The 21,059-nt window shown below is 39.8% G+C and overlaps 1 protein-coding gene across 1 annotated transcript in view; it reads left to right on the top strand.

The window, feature by feature from the left end:
- PDCD1LG2 (programmed cell death 1 ligand 2) overlaps positions 1-21,059 on the top strand; it is an 85,024-nt gene that overhangs the window by 6,760 nt on the left and 57,205 nt on the right. Inside the window, exons 2-3 of the mRNA XM_064490234.1 lie at positions 6,372-6,458; positions 6,582-6,635. Coding sequence (XP_064346304.1) covers positions 6,440-6,458; positions 6,582-6,635 — 73 coding nt within the window. The 5' untranslated portion in view covers positions 6,372-6,439. The remainder of the gene's footprint in view (positions 1-6,371; positions 6,459-6,581; positions 6,636-21,059) is intronic.

The raw sequence follows: 21,059 nt of genomic DNA, 5'->3' as shown, positions 1-21,059 counted from the left end.
GAGCCCAACTGGACTGAATTTGTTTTTCGTTTATTTTTTCCCTATTTTTCACTGGTCTCACTCCCAGCACAGCCTCTAGTATGTGGATGCATGGTTAGTTTATTTATGTGCTCTCATTAAGCAGCTATGGGTTTGGATTCTCATGATAATAAAGGATACTGTTATAAAAGAATGAACACCAAATCAACCCTTTGTTTATGGTGCCATAGACATGAAATATGCTTCCCTAGATATGAACTAACTTATTTGGACCTTGGAAAAGCTTACAAGAATGATCCTAACTTATATTTATCCAGTCTGAGAATTGAGTTTAACACAAGTGAAGTTTTTGCATAACTGCAAAGTAAAGATTTTGGTCAGCATTTTAGGGGCTATTGGTGGCTATCAAAAACCCCCAAGCCCAGGCTTCCTCTTGCAGCCTCTTGGCTTCTCCATGGGAAACTTCCGCTGTCTGCCCTCAGATCAGGCATCCAGACTTTCACAAGATGCAAAAAGCTGTTTTCGCCTCAGTGCTCTGCAGTGGTGAAAAATAAAGAGAAACATCATGCCAAGTTACCAAATAGACAACAAAATTTACATAACTGAAACTGGTAAGAACTTTTTGTTGTTGTGAGAATTAAAGAAATTGCTGTGTCAGGAACAAGTAATGAAAAAAACTAGTGTCAGCAACAGCAAGTGACTAAGAGTAGGCTTCATCAATCAACCATCTCTCTTCCTTTTTGGACATAGATGACTTAGCAAGAATAAAATGGTCTCTTTCTAGAACACTGAAGGTGTTTGGGGACTTAACAACTTGATTAAATGATTCAGCACATAGAAGAAAAAAATGCAAAACACTAAAGGACAAAAACAACAAACACCTGTTTATATTATCACCACTTGAAAAGTTGCTTCATTCCAGGTGACTATGAAAGGGGAAAAAAAAAAAAAAACTAGATGAATTGAGAAATGTATATATATTTGGGAAGAGTGGAAGATGGTTCTAAACATCTGGAGTTGGTCAGACCCAGGTTCCAGTCTTATTAACTCTATGACCATGGGTATGTCATTTAACTTTACTAAGCCTGTTTTCTTGTGAGTAAAATGGGGTAAGGACTAAATGAGGCAGCATCTAGAGTACTTAGCACAATGCCTGGTGCTTAAGAAGCCTGCAATCAATTTGTGTATTTTATTATTAATGCCAAGAAATGGCTTATTAAATTATTTTAAGGTTAAAGAGCTATATGAATCCAGCCAGGCTGTTATTGTTTTGTATGACTTAAAATTATTTTTTAATTAAAGTTATTTACTATTAAATTTTTTATTTTTAAAAATAAAAAATTGAAAGCTGAAGTGTTTAACTTTTCTTTGTATCTTATAATTTAAAATAACTGAATTTAAGTTGTGCCAAGTTGAAGGTCTAAATTGATAGACTTAATAATTTTTTAGGGTTTTTTTAGTTTTATTAGGTAGAATTGTTACAATTTGACTGCACATATACAATGTATTGCATGTAAATATATATACACAATATACTGCACATATTTTTAAAATTTACATATATGTACTGTTCATTGTTTCTAAGAACATTTAAAGCTTTAGCTTTTTAAACTTATATAGTTATCAAAGGAGTAAAGTCAAACACAAAATAAGAATTAATTCAAAAAATACATATACCCTGCTATTAACAGCAACATTATTTATAATTGCCAAGATATGGAAGAATCATAAATGCACATCAATTGATGAATGGATAAAGAAGATGCAGCATATATATGTAATGGAATACAACTCACCCAAAAGAAAGAAGGATATTTAGCCATTTGCAGCCCTTCATTCACTTTTTTTTCCACTTCAAAAACCAAAATTTTATAACTGGCATAATCATTTCCATTGCATCAAAAAGAACAAAATATCTAGAAGTAAACTTAACCAAGGAGGTTACCTATAGTCTGAAAACTGTAAAACACTGATGAATGAAATTGAAGATGATACAAAAAAATGGAAAGATATCTTGTGCTCTTGGATAGGAAGAATCAACACTGTCAAAATGGCTTTACTACCCAAAGCAATCCACAGATCCAGTGCAACCCCTGTCAAAGTACTCACAACATTTTTCACAGAACTAGAACCAACAATTCCAAAATTTATATGGAACCATGAAAGACTCCAAACTGCCAAAGCAATCTTTTGTAGGTCTTTTTCCCCCCCTCCTTCTTCTTTTTTGTTCTCTTTTCTTATGGTTTGATGACTAGAGAAGTTCCTTTAACATTAATTGTGAAGCTGGTTTTGTGGTGCTGAAATCTTTTAGCTTTTGTTTATCTGTGAAGCTTTTGATTTCTCCATCAAATATTAATGAGAGCCTTGCTAGACAGAATATTCTTGGTTGTAGATTTTTCCCTTTCATCACTGTAAATATGTCTTGCCACTCCCTTTGGCCTGTAGAGTTTCTGCTGAAAAATCAGCTGATAACCTTATGGGAATTCCCTTGTATGCTATTTGTTGCTTTTCTCTTGTTAATTTTAATATTTTCTCATTATCCTTACTTTTTGTCAGTTTAATTACTATGTGCCTTGATGTGCTCCTCTTTGGATTGATCTTGTATGGAACTCTCTGCACCTCCTGGACTTGGGTGACTGTTTCCTTTCCCAAGTTGGGGAAGTTTTCCGTTATTATCACTCCCAAAATTTTCTCAGGTTCTTCCTCTCTGTCTTCTATTTCTGGGACCCCTATAATGTGAATATTAGCATGTTTCATGTTGTCCCAGAGTTCTCTTAAACTATCCTAATTTCTTTTCATTCTTTTTTCTTTTTTCTGTTCTGCCGTAGTGATTTCCACTAATCTATCATCTAGCTTGTTGATCCGTTCTTCTGCCTCATTTAGTCTATTCTTGGTTCCTTCTAGTGTGTTATTCATTTTAGTGATTTTATTCTTCAACTCTGTTTGGGTATTCTTTACATTTTCCAACTCGTTGCTAAAAATTTCATTTTGTGCATCTGTACTCCTCTTGAGGTCTCTGAACATCTTCACCATCATCACTTTGAACTCTTTCTCAGTAAGTTGCCTATCTCTTCATCACTTATTTCTTCTTCTGAAATTTTATCTTGTGCCTTGGCCTGGGAGATATTCCTCAGCCACCTCATACTGTTTTTCTATTTATATTTTTAGGTAGGTTAGTTACGTTTCTCAACCTTGGAGAGGTGGCCCTCTGTGGAAGATGTCTTATGCATCCCAGCAGTACACTCTTCTCGTGTCACCCAAGGGCCAGTGTCTAGCCAGTCCTAGTATAGAGTCTGGCCTGTGCTTATGGATTCCTTCCACAGGCTTTGGGATTGTTGTTTTCTTATTTCTAGTATGTGCCCCTGGTGGATGAGGCTGAACTAGGGGCTATGCAGGTTTCCTGGCAGGAGGAACTGGTGCCTGCCCACTGCTGGGTGAAGCTTGGTCCTGGACCTCTGGTGGGTAGTATCATGTCTAGTGGCCTTTGTGGCTTAGGAAGTCTGCTGATGGGTGGGGCCGTGTTCCCACCCTGTATGTCATTTGGCCTGAGGCTTGCCTACAGGCTGTTGGGTGGGACTAGGTCTTGGTGCTAATGATGCAATCAAGATGTCAGCCTCCAGGGAGGCTCATATAGATGAACACTTTCAGAATGTCTGTCTGCCACCAGCTTTTATGTCCCCTGGGTGAGCTGCAGCTGTCCCCTACATCCCCAGGAGACCCTCCAAAACCAGCAGGCAGGTTTGGCCCAGGTTCCTATGAAATCACTGCCTCTGCTTTTGGACCTGGCACACTCAAGATTCTGTGTATGCTTCCCAAGAGAATGAAGTCTCTGTTTCCCCCAGTCCCATGAGGCTCCTGGAGTTAAGCCTTGCTGGCCTTCAAAACCAGATGTCCTGTGGTCTCCTCCTCCTCCTAACGCAAGAACCCCAGGCTGGGGAGCCTGACGTGGGGCTTAGAACTATCAGTTCTGTGGGGGGGCCTCTGTTACTTGATTATTCTTCAGCTTGTGGGACACCCACCTTGGGGGTATGGGGCCCAATTATATCATGAACATGCCCCTGCTACTGTCCTGCTGTGGTTCCCTCTTTATGTTTCCAGTTGAAGATGATCTTCTTTGCTAGGTTCCAGTCTTTTTTTCAATGGTTGTCTAGCAGTCAGTTGTGGTCTGTTTATAGTCACTAGGAGAGGTGAGCTCGTGGTCCTACCACTCCACCATCTTGACCCAATTTTTTGAGTTTTTTATAGCGTCAAAATAACTAGAAATCCTTTTCTTTTTCAATCTGTACATTTAAAATTCTGGCATTAATTCCTTTTTGATTTATCTGGGTCCCTCATGTCAGTAAATATTGAGCTACTATAAAGCAGAAATTATTTACATAGGATAACTCAAAACTTATTTAGGGGAAATTTAGGAAATGTTTATTTGGATAAACCATATTTTGTTTTGTTTTGTTTTGTTTTGAATAAAGATAGTTCATTCTTTGCTAGTTTCATAACAAACAGCTTTATAGTGGAAAGCATTTCCTCATTTTGTACCTCAAGTTAAATATTTGTCTATTCTCCAGTCAAATAGAAAACAAAACAGCAGAACAATGATCCCGCTTGGTTTGTAATTACACAGGAATGAGCGCACTGTAAATGATTGTGTATCCCCTCTATTGCACATTGGTTGAGCACCTACTGTATTCACTAGGCATTATGAAGAATGCAGAGATGGCCCAGATATCCAAGCTACCCTTAAAAACATGAAGATTGAAACACACTATCATTAGTTATGGGCATATCTCCTCCCCCTCCAAAAACAAAACAAAACAAAAAGACACAAGTAACTGTGATTGTTAGAAATAAAAAACACAAACCATTGAATTGCCATAAAATAATGAAAGCAGTTTGAATTCAACCTTTACACTCTCTACTACTTGAGTTATATTTTATCAAACCTCTGTAAATTAGCTCATGTGTTTTGGTGCCTCAATGGCTCTAATCCAAATATGGTATTTTTATAGTTGCATGTGTTCTCATGCATAATCACAGTGTTAGAAAACATATGGAAGAGATTTAATAATAGTATTAATTAAGGTTTTTGTTTTAGCATTTACTACATGCTGGGCAATGTTCTGAGTACCATATGTGTATCAGTTCACTGAGTCTTCCTAAGAACCCTGTGAGCAAAGTACTGCTATTATCTTCTCTTGACAGTTGAAGAAATTGAGGAACAGAAAGTTTAAGTAACTTCGTCAGAGTCACACTGCTAGTAAATTAGGACCCCGGGATGAGAACAGTTTGGCTCTTAATAAACAGTTCTGCTACACCTGAATAACTGAGTCATGTTAACTGAGGTTTGGAGCAGTATGGTACACTGATACCTGTCTGGGTTGCACAACTCCAGGAGCAGTCCAAGGTTTGTTAGCAGTGAATTTTTGTTTTTCCAGGCAATGGAGGCTAATCTGACTAGCACAGCTACAGATATTCTCATATAGATCTTTCAGTGCATCTTTGAACTCATTTCTCTTCAATATATACCTGGTGGTACAATTCATGAATCTTTAGTATGTACATCAGAGTGGAATTTCTGGGGCATAGTGTGGAAATTGCTGGAAAATGTACCAATTTGCATTACTAGCATCAACGTATGGTAATTCCAGTTGCTCTATGTTCTCAGCAACATTTGATATTTTCTGTTTCTTTTATTTTAAGCACTCTGCTGGACCTGTAGGGTATTACATTATGGTTTTAATTTGCATTGCCCTGAAAACTAATGAACTGAGCTCCTTTTTGTATGTCTATTGGCCATTTGGCAATAAACTTCTATGAAGTATCTTTTCAAGTGTTATTATCCACTTTTCTATTAGGTTGTCTAGCTTATTGATTTTGTAGGAATTCTTAACACATTCTCGGTATAAGACCTTTGTCAGATATATGAGTTGAATATACCTTCTCCCACTCTGTGGGTTATCTTTTCCCCCTCTTAATGGGTTCTTTTGATGAATAAAAGTTCTTGATTTTACGTAGTGCAGTTTACCTATTTTTTTCCTTTATGGATAGTACCTTTTTTTTCTTTTTAGATTATAAAAATCCAATTACCAATACTTAATTGAGACCAATTCAATCAGACTTTCTGGGGGTGAGGTAAAATTATCAATATTATTTTAATACTTCTAAGATGAGTCCATTATGCAGCTAAGTTTCAGAACTATAGATACAGAACTATCTGCTAAGTCATGTCTATGACTGTCTTTGTGGGATAGAATTATGATACATTTCATCTATTCTTTATATGTGCTTTCAATATTAATATATGAATAATTTAAATGATGATAATGGTACAAAGTGTATTGGTATGTGTAATGAGGAGTCTGACTCCATGTTTTTTGATGTCTGACTGTTGACAGCTTTAAGCCTCATCTCTCCCTCTTCCCTGGAAGCCCCGTATCTGAAGAAGCTGATAAGGAGACCTGGGATGCCCTCCTTTGGCACAGGTGAGAGATTCAAACCATGCAAGCCTCTTCTTGCACGTGAACCCCCCACTGTAGCCCTATCCTGTAAAGATGATAAAAAAAAAAAAAAACCTAAGCCAATCTCCTTTCTTTTGCTTTCTCAAGCCATTTCAGACCTGCCGAAGAGACTGCTGTATATTCCCCAGAGGCCTCAATTATGTAAGTAATAAACTTTCTAATACCCTTTTCATCTGTGTGGCGTCAGTCTCAGTAAGAACCAAATTTGGGGTAGAGGTCCATTTGACTTTTCAGGGGACTATAACAGCGTGGAAAACAGCCACATTGGAAAATTGTCACTGCAGCTCCTCATAAGATCACATGCCTTCATGTACTATCAAATACTCTATTGTACAGTATACTGCTTGTATTGTCCTCAGCTGCTAAAGAGTCCTGCTTTGGCTCTGGGAGCAGACTAAGGGTTTATGTCTCTATTATCCCACCAGACATAACTTCCAGGAGATTTTGCTATTCATTCCTTGTCTTCAAACTGAATTTTTGAGGCCTGGGGTGAGGTGGGGTACAGATCTGCTCTTCTGGCATGGCTACTGTCTTTGCTCTATTCTTTGACCTAACGTATCAGCACTGTCCCTTGATTCAGATTCCTCTTGTGTTTTGATGCCATGAGAAGAAATGGACTAAATTCCAACATCTCAGTTTTAGAGTCTCAGAGTTGATTATATTTTTTATATCCTTCTCTAGAAGAGTCACTTCTACTGTAGTTTTGACCAAATGCCTTTTTGTTTTATGCAGTCAGTCTTTAGCTATGCCTCATTTATACTCATCTTGCTGTGCTCTTGACAATGTTATGGAATTAGAGAATATTTTTATATTTATTAACCATTAGTTAGTATTCCTTATAATCTTTTGTATCTATACATAATTTAATAGCTAGAATGGTAAACAAAATTTGATATTCTTTCCTCTATTCTTCTACTTCTTTTGTGTCTCATTTAAGCATACTTTCCTTACACCAAGGTCATAAAGACTTTCTCCATGTTTTCTTCCAAAGTTTCTTTGTTTCATCTTTCATGTTTAGATCTGCAATCCATCTGGAATTAATTTTTTTGTATCATGTGAGATAGATGTCAAAGTACATTTTTTTCATATGAATATCCAGTTGTCCCTACACCATTTATTTAAAAAGACCATACTTTCTTCACTGTACTGCACTCACCTGTATCATAAACCAGGTGACTGTGTCTATATCTTTGTATCTCTTGTATCTCTCTTTATCTCTCTCTCTCTCTCTCTCTGTTTGCTCTAGCTTTATGTCTACTTCTGGACTCTGTTCTACTACACTGATCAGCTTGTTTGGTTTTATATCTAGAAAATTTTGTTAAACCTGTATTAATGAGATTGAATTTTGCCTCTTGAGGCTAGGAAAATACTTGAACTTATGATTTTTTCATCTGCAGCCCTAGCCATGTCATGGCACCCACCAAGGCTTCCATCCGATGGCTATCTGTGCTACGCCAAAGATACCCATATCTTTTTCTCCCACTGTTTTCCCTTCCCCTTTCACCCTAAGTCTTTCTTCAGTCTCTTTCTCTCTGAATGTGTTTGTCTCTCCAAAAGTATAAAAGTATACTCTTATCATTTACTTTATTTATTGGATATCTTCTCTTCCTTGTGCATTATTTCAAAAGCAGATGAATGAAGGATTTAACATATTTTTTAAAATAAAAAAGATTATATTTATTTGTATAGGCTTCAATGAAATTTTTTTCTACTATAAATTCAATGGGGTTTGATTTTAGAAAAGTATTTTCCACTCATCCTAAAACAACATGGTTGCTTTAATTATAAAAATAAATTATTTTATTCCAATCTAACAACATGTTGTTTCTACTATAATTTAAAAATCTATAACAAAAAGAGAATATTGTATATAATTGTGGCTTCCTAGAACATTTGCTCACAGCTACAATATTGTCAGGTCAAATAAACTTTATCTTTTGTTCACAAGTTTGGAGTAGAGTCTATAGCAATATGCAAAGCAGATCCCCTGTTGAGATGTCTTTTGGCCTCAGTGGCTCACTTTCTGAACAATGACTTGACTAAAACAGAGACTGTGGGCCTTACCCATCATTTCCCCATTTCTGTAAATGTTTTATCAAGTTCCCAGTCTCCAAAGCTTAAACCTCAGGACCATTGTTTACTCCTCCCTCTTCCTTATGGCTCAGCTTTTATATTGACTTAATTCCCTTTCACAGAATCTCGTGTTCCAATTACTTCTTTTGTGAATTCACTGTTACTGTCCTCTCTGAGCCTTTATATCAGGATGCTCTTATGGGCTTAAACAAAAAGAAAGATCATTGTCTCATGTAACAAGAAATATGCAGATAGAACGGCTCTGTGTCTTGTTTCTCTGCAATTCTCTTGCCCCACCTTCCTGGTGGGTTGATTCTAAGCCCAGGCTTGTGTCAAGATAGCTGTAGCAGTTTTTAAGTTCCACACCTACCAGATAATCCCTCATGTCTCATTGGCCAGAACCAGGTCCCATGCCTTTCTCCCAAACCAATTGTTGGCAAGGATTTACCCAGTAGCCAGGGATGAGGTCATCTTCCTCTGGGTCACATGAGGAGAAAAAACCTGAACAAAATCAGGGCCTTGTCACCATGGAAGATGGGGTTTGAATGCTAGCAGATAACAGTGTCTGCCTTACCTTGAATAACTGCAGCCACCTCCCTAACCATGATCCCTGCCTTTTGTTTTTAGCCCCAATTTTCTCAATATTTATAATAAAGCCAGTACAATCCTCTTTAACACATTTCTGTCACTGTAGTACTTTCTTGGTCAGGGGTCCTAGGTGGCTCCCCTCTGACTGAAGGATAAAGTCCAAACACCTTGGCCTCCCTATTCAAGATCCCCACAGAGTGGAGGCTAATCCACTCTATTCTTCCTTCTCTCTAGTCCCTTGTAACAGGGACTATAGCCAGTCTCCCATCTTCTAATTTCCCTCAGTATTTCTTCTTTGATCTTTAAGCACCTTTAATATAGCTGTTTTAGAGCGTTAGAGAGAATCCAGGCTCATGTGCACAGCTGCCTGCTGTGGGACTGGGGATGGGAGTTGTTTGCTTGTTTTTGAAGTATAATTGACCTTGTAGGTTCCTGGTACACTAAATAGTTATTCAATGTTCCTATAAATTGCAAAATCATCACCATGTTAAGTGTAGTTGTCACGATACAAAGATATTATATAATAATTGACTATGTTCCCCTCACTCTGTGTTTCATACCTGTGACTCATTTATTTTGCAACTAGAAGTTTGTACCCCTTAATCTTCATCATCTATTTCTCTCCTCACCTCCCCTGACAATCTGGCAACCAGCTGTTTGTTCTCTGTATCTATGACCCTTTCTGTTTTGTTATTTTTGTTCATTTGTTTTGTTTTTTAGATTCCATATATATACAAAATCATACAGTGTATGTCTTTCTCTGTCTGACTTATTTCACATAGCATAATGCCCTCTAAGTCCATCCTTGTCACAAATGGCAAGATTTCATTCTTTTTATGGCTGCATAATACTCCATTGTTTGTTTTTGTGTGTGTGCATATATATATCTCACATCTTATTTATCATTCATATTTCAATGGACACTTAAGTTGTTTCCATAGCTTGGCTGTTGTAAATAATGCTGCTGTGAACATTAGGGTGCGTGTATCTTTTGAATAAGTGTTTTTGTTTTCTTTGGATAAATATCAAAAGTGAAATTGCTGATTTGTGTGGTAGTTCTGTTTATAATTTTTTGAGGAATCTCCATACTGGTTTCCATAGTGGCTGCACCAATTTGCATTCCCACCAGCAGTGTACAAGAGCTCCCTTTTCTCCACATCCTCACCAACACTTGTTATTTGTTGTCTTTTTGATACTAGCCATTCTGACAGGTATGAGGTGATATCTCATTGTAGCTTTGATTTGCATTTCCCTGATGATGAGTCATGCTGAACATCTTTTCATGTGCCTGTTGGCCATCTGTATATCTTCTTTGGAAAAGTATCTTGGTTTGAATTCTGGCTCTGCTGCTACTTATTTACCTGACCTTGGGTAAGTTACCTAACTTCTTCATTTCTTCATCTGTGTAGTGGAACCAATGAAAGCACCTGACTCAAGAGAGTTGTTAGAATAATATGTGTAAAAAAATTAAAATAGGGCTTGCCACACTGTAAATGCTGAATATGAGTTGGTAGAAGAATATATATGTTCTGTACTAGGCATGGAGTAAAAGTGATATAGACAAAGGGAGAAAGTCAATATCCCCTTAGTGAGGCAGTCTACTCTGTATATAGTAATTCAAGGACCCAGATTGACAATGGCTCTGCTATATTCCATATATGCCATAAACATATGTTTTCCAAGACTTCCTTTGGAAGCTTACTGAACTAGGAGAGCAGAGAATTGCTCAGTGGAAGGTTTTTATTAGTCAGTTTGGAAATGGTGCATGTAATTTCCTCTCCTGTCTCATTGGTTAGAATTCAGTCATGTGATCATACCTATTCCAAGGGAGGCTGGAAAATATAGTCTGGCTGGAAGAAGAGGGGTTATATGGATTTGATGGGAGAGCTATCAGTTTGGCTACAGCTGAGCATCTAGACAACACTATATTTATAGTGGTATCCTAGCAACAGAGTACACTGAATTGCAATAGCTATAATATCAGCAGCATCTATTAAGTTTCTTTTTAATAAAACAGCTTTTTGAAACTGGTCATTTAGTCTAAGAATACTGATGAAGGCATTCTTCACTTCACTACATAGTGTGCTTTCTAAAGAACCCAGGGGAAAAACTCCCTTTGATCTTAATGCCAAAATAGTTGTGTTTCCCCAAGTGAGATGTTACTTTGCTTTGCTCCCCGACCCAACCTTGGAAATATTGTTTAAATGTCCAATGTTGGTTTAGACAGCTTAGAGCCAGTTTTATTCTTTCATTCAATTAATATTTACTTAGCATTTACTACATTTTAAGCTTTGAGCTAGAAAAAGAAAAAAATATAAGAGAAAACAAAACAGACATGGCTCCTTCCTCATGGAACTCACATTCTAGTTGGGGGGTGCCTGGGTTGAGGGTGGAGATATATAATAAACAAATACGTGACTATATAAGTGCAACAATAACAGTAAACAAGAGGCCAACGTAAGTGATACCAGAATTGGGAACTGATTTTAAATAGGATGGGTACAACAGGAACTTCTCTAAAAAGGTGACATTTAAGCTGAGCTACCCATACAAAAGGTGGTATGCCTCCAGTGGGAGATACAATACGCACAAAACCTTTGAGTATTTAGAATTGAGCTTGGCATGATCAAAGGATAGAAAGGAGGCCAGAGTGACTGAAGAGTCGTGAGTGAGGGGGGGATACGCACAAGTTGAGATTGGAAAGCTAGCCATGCAGGACCCTCAGGATCATGGTAAAGCGTCTGGATTCCATTCTTATCGTAGTGGGGCATTGTTGTACGGTAATGGCTGATCCAGCCTGTGTTATGAGATCACTTTTGCTGCGTGTGGAGGAAGCATTAAAAGGGGCATGGAAGCAAGGAGAACAGTGGGTGACATAAGCCTGGAAAAAGCTGGTGGTAGCTCAACCATGGCAAGCCTGTGCAGTATGACAGAGAATATGTGTTCCCGGCATGTGCTTAGGGAGTAGAGGAGACTGTTACTTGGGGTTGTTCTAATTTCCCTCCCCTTTTTCAGCCCACTTTTTATTTGTGCTCTTTCGTTGTATGTTATAGACCCTTGTGAACAGCCCTAAATCCTTTCTGGTTATCTCAGATAGTCCTAGAATCCTAAAATCTAGATCCCTCTTTGTTCCAAAAATGACTTCATTATATTGCTCAGGAAGAAAAAAAATACTGCTTTTTATTGTTTATCAAGAGGGTTGGTATTTCTGGGTAGATTAATTATGTCCCAATTGTGAAGATAGTTGGGACTTTTAGAGAAAGTAGATCCAGAAAACCCAGATTACTACTAAGAACAATTTATGAATGTGGGTCATGAAGCTTGGAAAAAAGTTTCTCTTTGATATTTTTCTTGGGTTATGTGAAAGGACAACATTTGGAAATTCTGTGGACAGTCAGGGAAACCTCAAGTTTGGTAGCTACAAAGAGAAGAGTTACAACTGGGGAAATGGGTGAACATGGAGAGGGTGAAGTGAGACAGAAGACTACTTCCTCAAAATCAGGATAACTATGAGAATGCTCTGGTTTGAGCTTCAAGAAGTTACTGGAAATGAATAGTTACCTACACACGCATGCACACACATACACATCTATCTAAAAGAAGACATAACAAATGTCTTTTGCAAGTGAGCTTGTGGCAATTTAAAATAGCATGATTACCCTTAAAATCTCCTTTTAGGGAAGAAGAGGTTTTGACTGCCCAGTGGATGTGGACAGGGAGTGAATATCCTGGCTGTTGTATCCCTAATGGAAATGCACCACTCGCCCTCTTCAGTCCAGACCTCCCAGCCAACCCAGTATCCTTCCTTCCCAGCCACCACACAATGGCTTGCTGACTCTATCACTCTTCAGTCACCTCTCCCACCATCTCTGTCTCTTCATTCTTTATCTCCTGTCATGGCTCAGGCCTCTGACTGAGCCTCAGTCTTGGGTACCTCATTTGACCCAACTATTTTCCTGTTTTCTTGAGCAGTGAAGTCATAATTTCATGACCTTGGACATAGAGAACATGGAGTAAAAACATTTATTAAACCTCATTACTTAACATCATTTTTAGAAAATTAACAATTTGTGGATATAAATTGTGTATGTATGAAATATAAATATATATATGTACATAGATATAGATATACATACATACACTGAGCTTGTGCATGTATGTGAAATTAATAGTGTGTGTGTCTATTGGATACAAAACAGTTGCAGCCCATGAGGAAGGGACAGAAGAAACAAGAAGAGAAAAGTAAAGAAACTAGAGTTGACAGAGTAAAAAGCAAAATGCCCACTTACCTCCTACTTTGAGTGCAAAGCATGCTGCTGGCAGATAATGTCACAAATCCCCCAGCTAGAATTCCCACAATTCTGCCCCGAAAGATGGTGTTTTCTTTCCCAATCCCAGGCCTGGAGGGGCTCCATTCAATCCTCTTTTATCTATTTATCAGCTTTTGATCACTCTTAAAGCGTTTCACTTTGAACAGCAGGCTCAAGAACTACTATTAGCTTCTCTAAGATTGCCCCCGATATGTAAGTATGTATGTGATGTATGTGTGTGTGTGTGTATATATATATATATATATACACACACATATATACACACACACACAATTTCTTCTCAGACCTGAAAATATATATATATATGTATTTCTGATTATTTCAGGAGTGTCTGGTTGAAGATAGACTGATAGACTCATAGATGCCCATTTTTACAATAATGAAGAGAAGCAATAGTAAATAAAGGAACCCCAGAGTTAGACTGTGGGATTTAATTAAATCTCAGCTCTCCCATTTGCCTGATGTGTTACCTTCAGCAAATTGTCTACCCTCTCTGTGCCCCAGTTTCCCTATTTATAAAATGAGATCCGTGACAGTACCTACCTCCTAGGGTTGCTGTGAGAGTTAATTGGGTTAATACACATAAAGCTCTTGGAACTGCCCTGGCAATATTTAGGCCTCCATGAATGTTGGCCTATATCACTGGCCAAGTGATGAAGAAAGTTTGGGGCTAGGAAAAATCTTCCCCAAGCCTGACAGGAACAAAATACCCTTGGACATTATACCCTTAGAAGCTTCCTTAAAAGTTAAGTGACGCTTTTCAGCCGATTGAACTTCCCTAACCTGATTTCCTGGAAAAACCAGATATTCAGAGAAACTATAGGGCACTGGTGGTCTGACAAAGAGATCACTAAATTCTCTTAGAGATCCTTCTCAGACATGAAAAATTGCCTTCTAGCATAGGAGCATGTTTGAAACCTGTGAGCAGGGACTCCCTCCAGATATTCGCTCTCCCACAAACTGACCTTGGGCCTAACTGCCCTCCTACAACTAGTTGCTGCAAAAGCCACTTTCACGTAAGCCCTGTCAAGCCAGCTGATTAGCCAGTCTGTCTTCTCACAGCATGAGTTACTCCGCTGGGACGTGCATCTTCAGGTTAGTGGCTTTTGATCCAGAGATTCCACTTACAGCAAGCTGTCCCAAGGAAATATTCAGACAAGGGCCCACAGCTGACTCTGTGGGGTCAACACAATGGTGCCAATGTTTTGTAATATCAGCAACACTGGAATCAACCCAAGTGGCCATCACTAGGGGACAGCATAAGTAAATTATGGTGTAGTCATACAATGAAATACTTATCAGTCTCTAAAAATAATTATGGGATCTGTAATTACTGACATGGAAAGGTGCCCACAATATCTTTGATTGAGTGATAATAGCCATTCACTGAACAGCATCCTAATAAAATGCCATTTACTAAAGCTGCATTCATATAGCTGTGTCCAGATTGCTATAGAGAATTATGTTCATCAAAATATAAAAGCAGTTATCTCTGGGGTTAGCTGGTTAGGTAAACTTAACTTTTTTTTTCATTAAAAATATTTTACAATGATGCAATGGGTCATTTTACAATCTGAAAAAATACTAAGCCTTTTACATTATAATTCTGAGGGGGAAAAATGAGCTAGGTTTTGGGGATGAGATCTTGGCTTGGCCACATCAACCAGGTAATAGCATAAGAACAATATAATTAACATTTATCAGGCACTTACTATGCACCAGCAGGCCCTGTCCTAAGCACGTTCCACATCTCAAATCATTTAATCTATATAATAGCTCTATAAGGCAGGTCTTTTATGATCCTTATTTCACAGATCATGAAACAGAAACCAAGAGAGAAAATCATTTGTTAAAGTTCTCAGGGCTGGGATACAATGGAACAGAGATTTGGACAGAGGTCTCTGATCATGATCCCTGTGCTGCTCTGAATAGTTTGCCTGCTCCTTATCTGCGGGGAGGAGTGAAGATGCTGAGGTCTGAGAAGGAGTGAGGGGTGGGGGTGATGGGAGCAGGACTCTGTCCTGTTTCCCCTGCTGATCCTACAGGCTCCTCAGTCTCCCACTGGCCATTTGTTTACTTAACCCCTCTAAGCTTCAGCTTCCTCTTGTAAAACAAGGAAACCATCTTAGGGCATCCAACTTAGAATTAATTAGCCGCCTCTCTACACTGTGTACTGACCTAGTAGTTACTTCTATTGTGGCACTTATACTGCCCCCATCGTCACCACCAACATCCCATCCCAGGCTGAGAGGCTGGCCCCAGCTTCCCTAGTAGACAAGTTGTCAGAGAGGCTGAATGACAGCTGGGCATTCTCTGTGCCTGCATTTACCACCTTCTATGAGAATTCTGTTCCTGTGTCTTTCTTCCCACCAGACATGAGCCCCTCAAGGCAGAAACCATGTCCTGTGCACTTCTGCATCCCTAGTGCCTGGAAAATAACATTGGGTTCAATAAACATTCTTTGTGGAGGGAATATCTGAAAATTACTGCCGTGTGGTATTATGATTCCAGAGGAAAGAAGTGCTTGCATGTTAATTAGTTTATTTTTTGTTTTCTGCTTTCCACCTCATCTGACACCAAGTTCAGAATAAGAATAGTCATTCAATAAAGAAGTCTCTAATTTTTAACCTGCTACTTAAGCAAAAGGGACCAGCAAGCCCTATTTTACGTTAATTACCTAATGTAAAAAGTTCTGGGCATTCTGTATACATTACAAAACATTCATTAACCTGTTCATTAATAGAACTCCTACTCTTGGTTCAGGCATTTTACCACCAATGCTCAGAACAGTCAACTCACACAGCTGGGTGAGGAGTGGAGCCTCATCCAGCTTTTCAGCCTCCACTTTCCGCCCAGCACCACCCCTCTAACCAGTAACCATGGTTTCTAAAGCCAACTGACACTAACTCTGGCTTTTTTGGAGAAATGGACTCATATCTGAGTGCTTCCATTTTTCTCCCCACTGGTAAACTGTGGCTCGTGATATCATGGTATCTTAGCAGAAGAAAATTGAGGTGGTCTCGACAGACCTAAGCCACATGTTGAAATAGCCACTGTTTGTCTCTGGGTTCTCACCTTCTTTTTCTCCCTTTCACTCACTTTTCTTTCAGAAGGATTGCTGTGACCAACATCATCAAACCTAGGGATTCCCTAATGTCGAGTCACCAATTAGGACTGGCTGGTTACTTCAGAATCACCTGATCAAAGTTTTGAAAAATGTAGATTTTTGGACCCCACCCCTGGAGATTTTGAATCGGGAGGTTTGGGGTAGTGCCCAGGTATCTGTATGTTTTTGAAGTTCCCCAGGGGATTCTGCTATGCAACCAGATTTGGGACCACTGATCTGATGCCAAAATATGAGTCAGCTGTCTTCTGCTGCCCCGACTGTGTTTGAAGAGATGAATCATCATTTCACTTTTTTTTTTTTAACTGAATTGAAACCAAAGAGCCAAAGTGAGAACCTCTGATTTCCTTTACATGGTACTGAGTTCAGATGTCCCTTCCACTTAATCCAAGCACTGCATCTGCTCCCCCAGGTCTTAAGGTCAAAAGATTCAGGCAATAGATTCCCTTCTTTTAGCCCTGGGAACATGTTGTAGTCTTGATCAGCCATGGTTAGGAAGCTCCTGGGTGAAATGGTTGTGTGATATTGTGATTTATAATAAGAAATACATATTTGGTCTTTTGTCTCCTTTTCTGGCACAGAGTTCCTAAAACCTTTGGAATTTCCTAACAGCTGAGAGGTATAAAGGTATCTCTTGTTATGTTAATGAGGTGACTTTTTGATCCCATCTAAAGCTGGGGGTGGTTGCCAGGAGAACCATTTTTGTGATTAGGGGATTGGAACTTTCAGTCCCAACCCCCCTGACCTCCAGGGCTACAGGTTGAATCAATTGCCGATGTCACGAAGCCTCCATAAAAACCCAAAAAGAAAGGATTCAGAGAGCTTCCAGACTGGTGAACAGAACACTTCCATATGCCAGTGTGCTGGGCCCAAACTCCATGAGGACAAAAGATCCTTGGTTTGGGACCTTGCCCTGCGTATCTCTTCATCTGGCTGTTGATTTATATCCTTTAATATCCTTTGTAATAAATTGGTAATGCAGTGAGTAAAAGGGTTTCCTGAGTTCATGAGGGGATCATGGGAACCTTCAATCTGTAGCTGGTCAGTCAGAAGCACAGGTGACAGCCTGGGCTTGCAACTGGTGTCTGAAGTAGGGGGGTCTTGTAAGGACATAGCCCTCAACATATGAGTTCTGATGCTGTCTCCTGTAGGTAGTGTCAGAACTGAGTTGAATTGTAGGACACTCAGCTGGCGTGCGAGAATTGCTTGGTTGGTGATGTGGAACCCCCACCCACCCTCCTACACACACATACACTGGAATTGGGTGCAGAATTTTAGGTGGACTCGGGATCCTTCATTCCTGAGTTGCTGGGACAAAACCAGGTTCATCTTACAGCAGGCCTAGATGTCTGAGTTCAACAGTCTTGCCTCCCTCTGTCCTCCCAGAGATGAGCCAGGACCAGGAAAAAGGAAAGACTTTGGAATGCATGTTCTTCTCCTACCAAACATCCTAAAAATAAGGTCAGACCTAGTTAGCCTGCAGTTGTATGTAAATCTCAGTCATCCTTCTCCTTTGTGTTATTAGAGCTGTCTGAGAATTACTTGAGCAAAAATTATAATTCCACACAGGTATCTAGACAAACCTGACACAGGGCCCACAGCCCAGACTGCAGAAGAGCCTGATGACCAGGATTCTAGTCAGGGCTGTCTCTCTTTCTCATCTGCTTCTTTCTTTAGTTTCTCTCTGAAGAGCCTTTCTGGGCCACATGGTGGAAGATGCTGTTTGCCCCCCTAGCCCCACCCTCACCCCCACACATACACATGACCTTCACAGTTACATTCTGCATCTCCTTCTTTTCACATGAAGTAACTTGCTGGCTCTCAGATCTACTTCAAATGTCAGGACAATGAAATCTGATAGGCTTGGGATCAGATACCAACGTGGGTAGGAGGTAAGGTAAGGTGACCTAGTACATATATGGCTGCCAGAGGCCAATTTTATGATCTAGGGAAGTTTCCAGAGAAGAGGAGGATCACTATGCCCTGAGAAGACACAAAGATCTCTTTTACCGTGGGTGGGGATGAGCGAGATGTCTGACCTTGTGCTCTTAGCCAGAAGAGCTGCTGAAATGGCGAGACCCCTTATAAGTATCTGAACTGTAACTCCAGGCCAGGCCCAATGTCCAGGCTTATGCCCTCATCATAGGCTTCTACCTTCCTCCCCACTTTCTCTTTAGTCAAGCTTCAGGGCACCTGTTCCCTTTCTGAGAGAAATGTCCCTGCCTCTGCCTCTGTTCAAAGGGCCACCCTAGGAAGACAGGTTTCATTTTGTGTGACCCACCTCCTACAAATGTTCACTGAGCCCAAGAGCAGTTCATCTATAGATTGGTCCATGACATAGGATGTAGCTGGTGGCTTCAAGAGGCTGAGTCAGCTGTTCAGATTCTCAAGACTGAGATGGTTAGACTTGAGCCTGAGGTCAGTAATTTGTTAGAGTCCACGATGGGATGCGTACAGCTTTGTGGTATCAGAAACGCTGAGAAAGCAGAAGCAGCAGGAAGAGAAAAGAGGTTGGCGGTGAAGGGAAAGAAGGAGGAAAGTGATAAGGGAAGAGATGAGATGTTCAGAGAGAAGCAGACGCAGCCAGAGGGAAAGACAACTCCCTGAACCAGGGGAAGTGGGCTAGTAAAGCAGCTCAGCTGGTGCTGGTGCTGTGTTGCTGCCAGTTCCAGCCCCTGCCCATCCTTATGTCGCCAATTTGATTGAGACTCAGTTCATTGAAAAGTTTAATTTTTCTGGTAATTGTTGCCAACAGTATTCTGTCAAACCTCCTCCTGTCGGGTAGAGAGTGACTTCATCTCTTCCCAGCCCAGTTTCACAATTTGTAGGTCAGTTATGATGACTCAGTCTAGTCCCATGTTTTCTAACAGCTTTTTGAGATATAATGCACATACGTACGGTTCACCCATTTAAAGTGTACCATTCAGTGATTTCTTGTATATGTATAGAGTGGTGCAGAAATCACTACAATCAACTTAAAAACATTTTCATCATCTTGGAATGAAACCCCATGTGCTTGACCCATCACCTGTCTACTTCCCCCTATACAACCAGTCCTAGGCGACCAATCATTATTTTCTGTCTCTATGGATTTGTCTGTTATGGACATTTCATATAAGTGAAATTATATAATATGTGCTTCTTAAACTTAACATGATGTTTTCCAGGTTCATCTATATTGTAGCGTGTGTCAGTATTTCATTCCTTTTTAAGGTTGAATTATATTCCATTGTATGGATATACCACAGTTTGTCCTTTCACTAGGTGCTAGACAGTTGGGCTCTTCCCACTTTTCCAATGGGCTACTATGAATCTTCATGTATACATCTTGTGTAGACACATATTTTCATTTCTATTGGGTATATACCTAGGAGTGGAATGCTGGGTCATACAGTTACTCTGTATTTAACTTTTAGGGGAACTGCCAGAATCTAGTCCCACTTGAAATTCCAATCATATCTCCTTTTCACAAATCTCCCCTTCTCCCAGAATAGGCTGAGCTTGTGGCTCTGTTATCTTTCAGTGGAGGAGGGAGATAGCACCAGGCACTTTCTGTGTAAGTTGTCCAGCCAGAAATGCCCCTGTTAACACTTTGGTATCTACTCCTCCAGTATTTTTTTGAGGTATATAGATTTATGAGGCAGGAAAATGTGCTGAGATATTTGTTTGAGTTTTATTTGGGCCCCATTGTGAAAACACCTGGGCCTTCTCTTGCTCTGAGATAAGTCTGTTTTCCCAAGCCTGTGTGTGGTGGAATAACTGAGCTGCCTAGAGAAAAGATTGGAAAGACATGCACAGAGCCGGGAGGGAGCCTATATGATGCAGAGGAAGAGAAACAATGGGGAGTGTATCTCCCTCCTAAAGAGGGGTAGGAGCTCTGATGAGTGATGTGTGGATCCTGTTGATATAAAACTCCTAGAGCCTCACAGGGGACACATGCCCATTTCTAAGACAATCATGGTAACTGGGGAAGAGAGGTCGTTGTAAACCACATGCCTGGAGCTGTGGGTGGAAAAGCAGTTCCCCACGCAGCCCCATTCATGGGGTCTAGGCAGCCACTCTCATTTGTAGCTACTACAAGTTGCATTCCTTCTTCTTTGAGGGATAAAGTAAAAAGAACGAGAAGGAGGAAAGGAGAATGCTGCTTTTTCATAAGAAAAATAGGCAGAGAAGAGGCCAGTCATGTTAAGAAGACTAGAGAATATTAGAAAAATGTGGCGAAGAAAACCTACCCTGTCTCTTCTGACCCTACTCGTGTGAGCCCCAGGGAAATGGCGCGGTAGGAACGGGATTGATCATCCTCGACTGCATGCAAATTGGCCTTTTCTTGCCACCACGTTTTAGTTTCACTGTTGAAAAGTCTCATGGTATAGTGGGGCGTCAGTGGCCTGAGTTCAAACTCAGACGTGCAACTAAGGAAAGGATGCTTGATGTCAACTGTTTCATCAT

This window comes from Camelus dromedarius, chromosome 10 (assembly GCF_036321535.1).
Source record: "Camelus dromedarius isolate mCamDro1 chromosome 10, mCamDro1.pat, whole genome shotgun sequence".
NCBI lineage: Eukaryota > Metazoa > Chordata > Mammalia > Artiodactyla > Camelidae > Camelus > Camelus dromedarius.
Note: the sequence above shows the minus strand (reverse complement) of the source record. Positions and strands in the feature narration are given on the sequence as shown.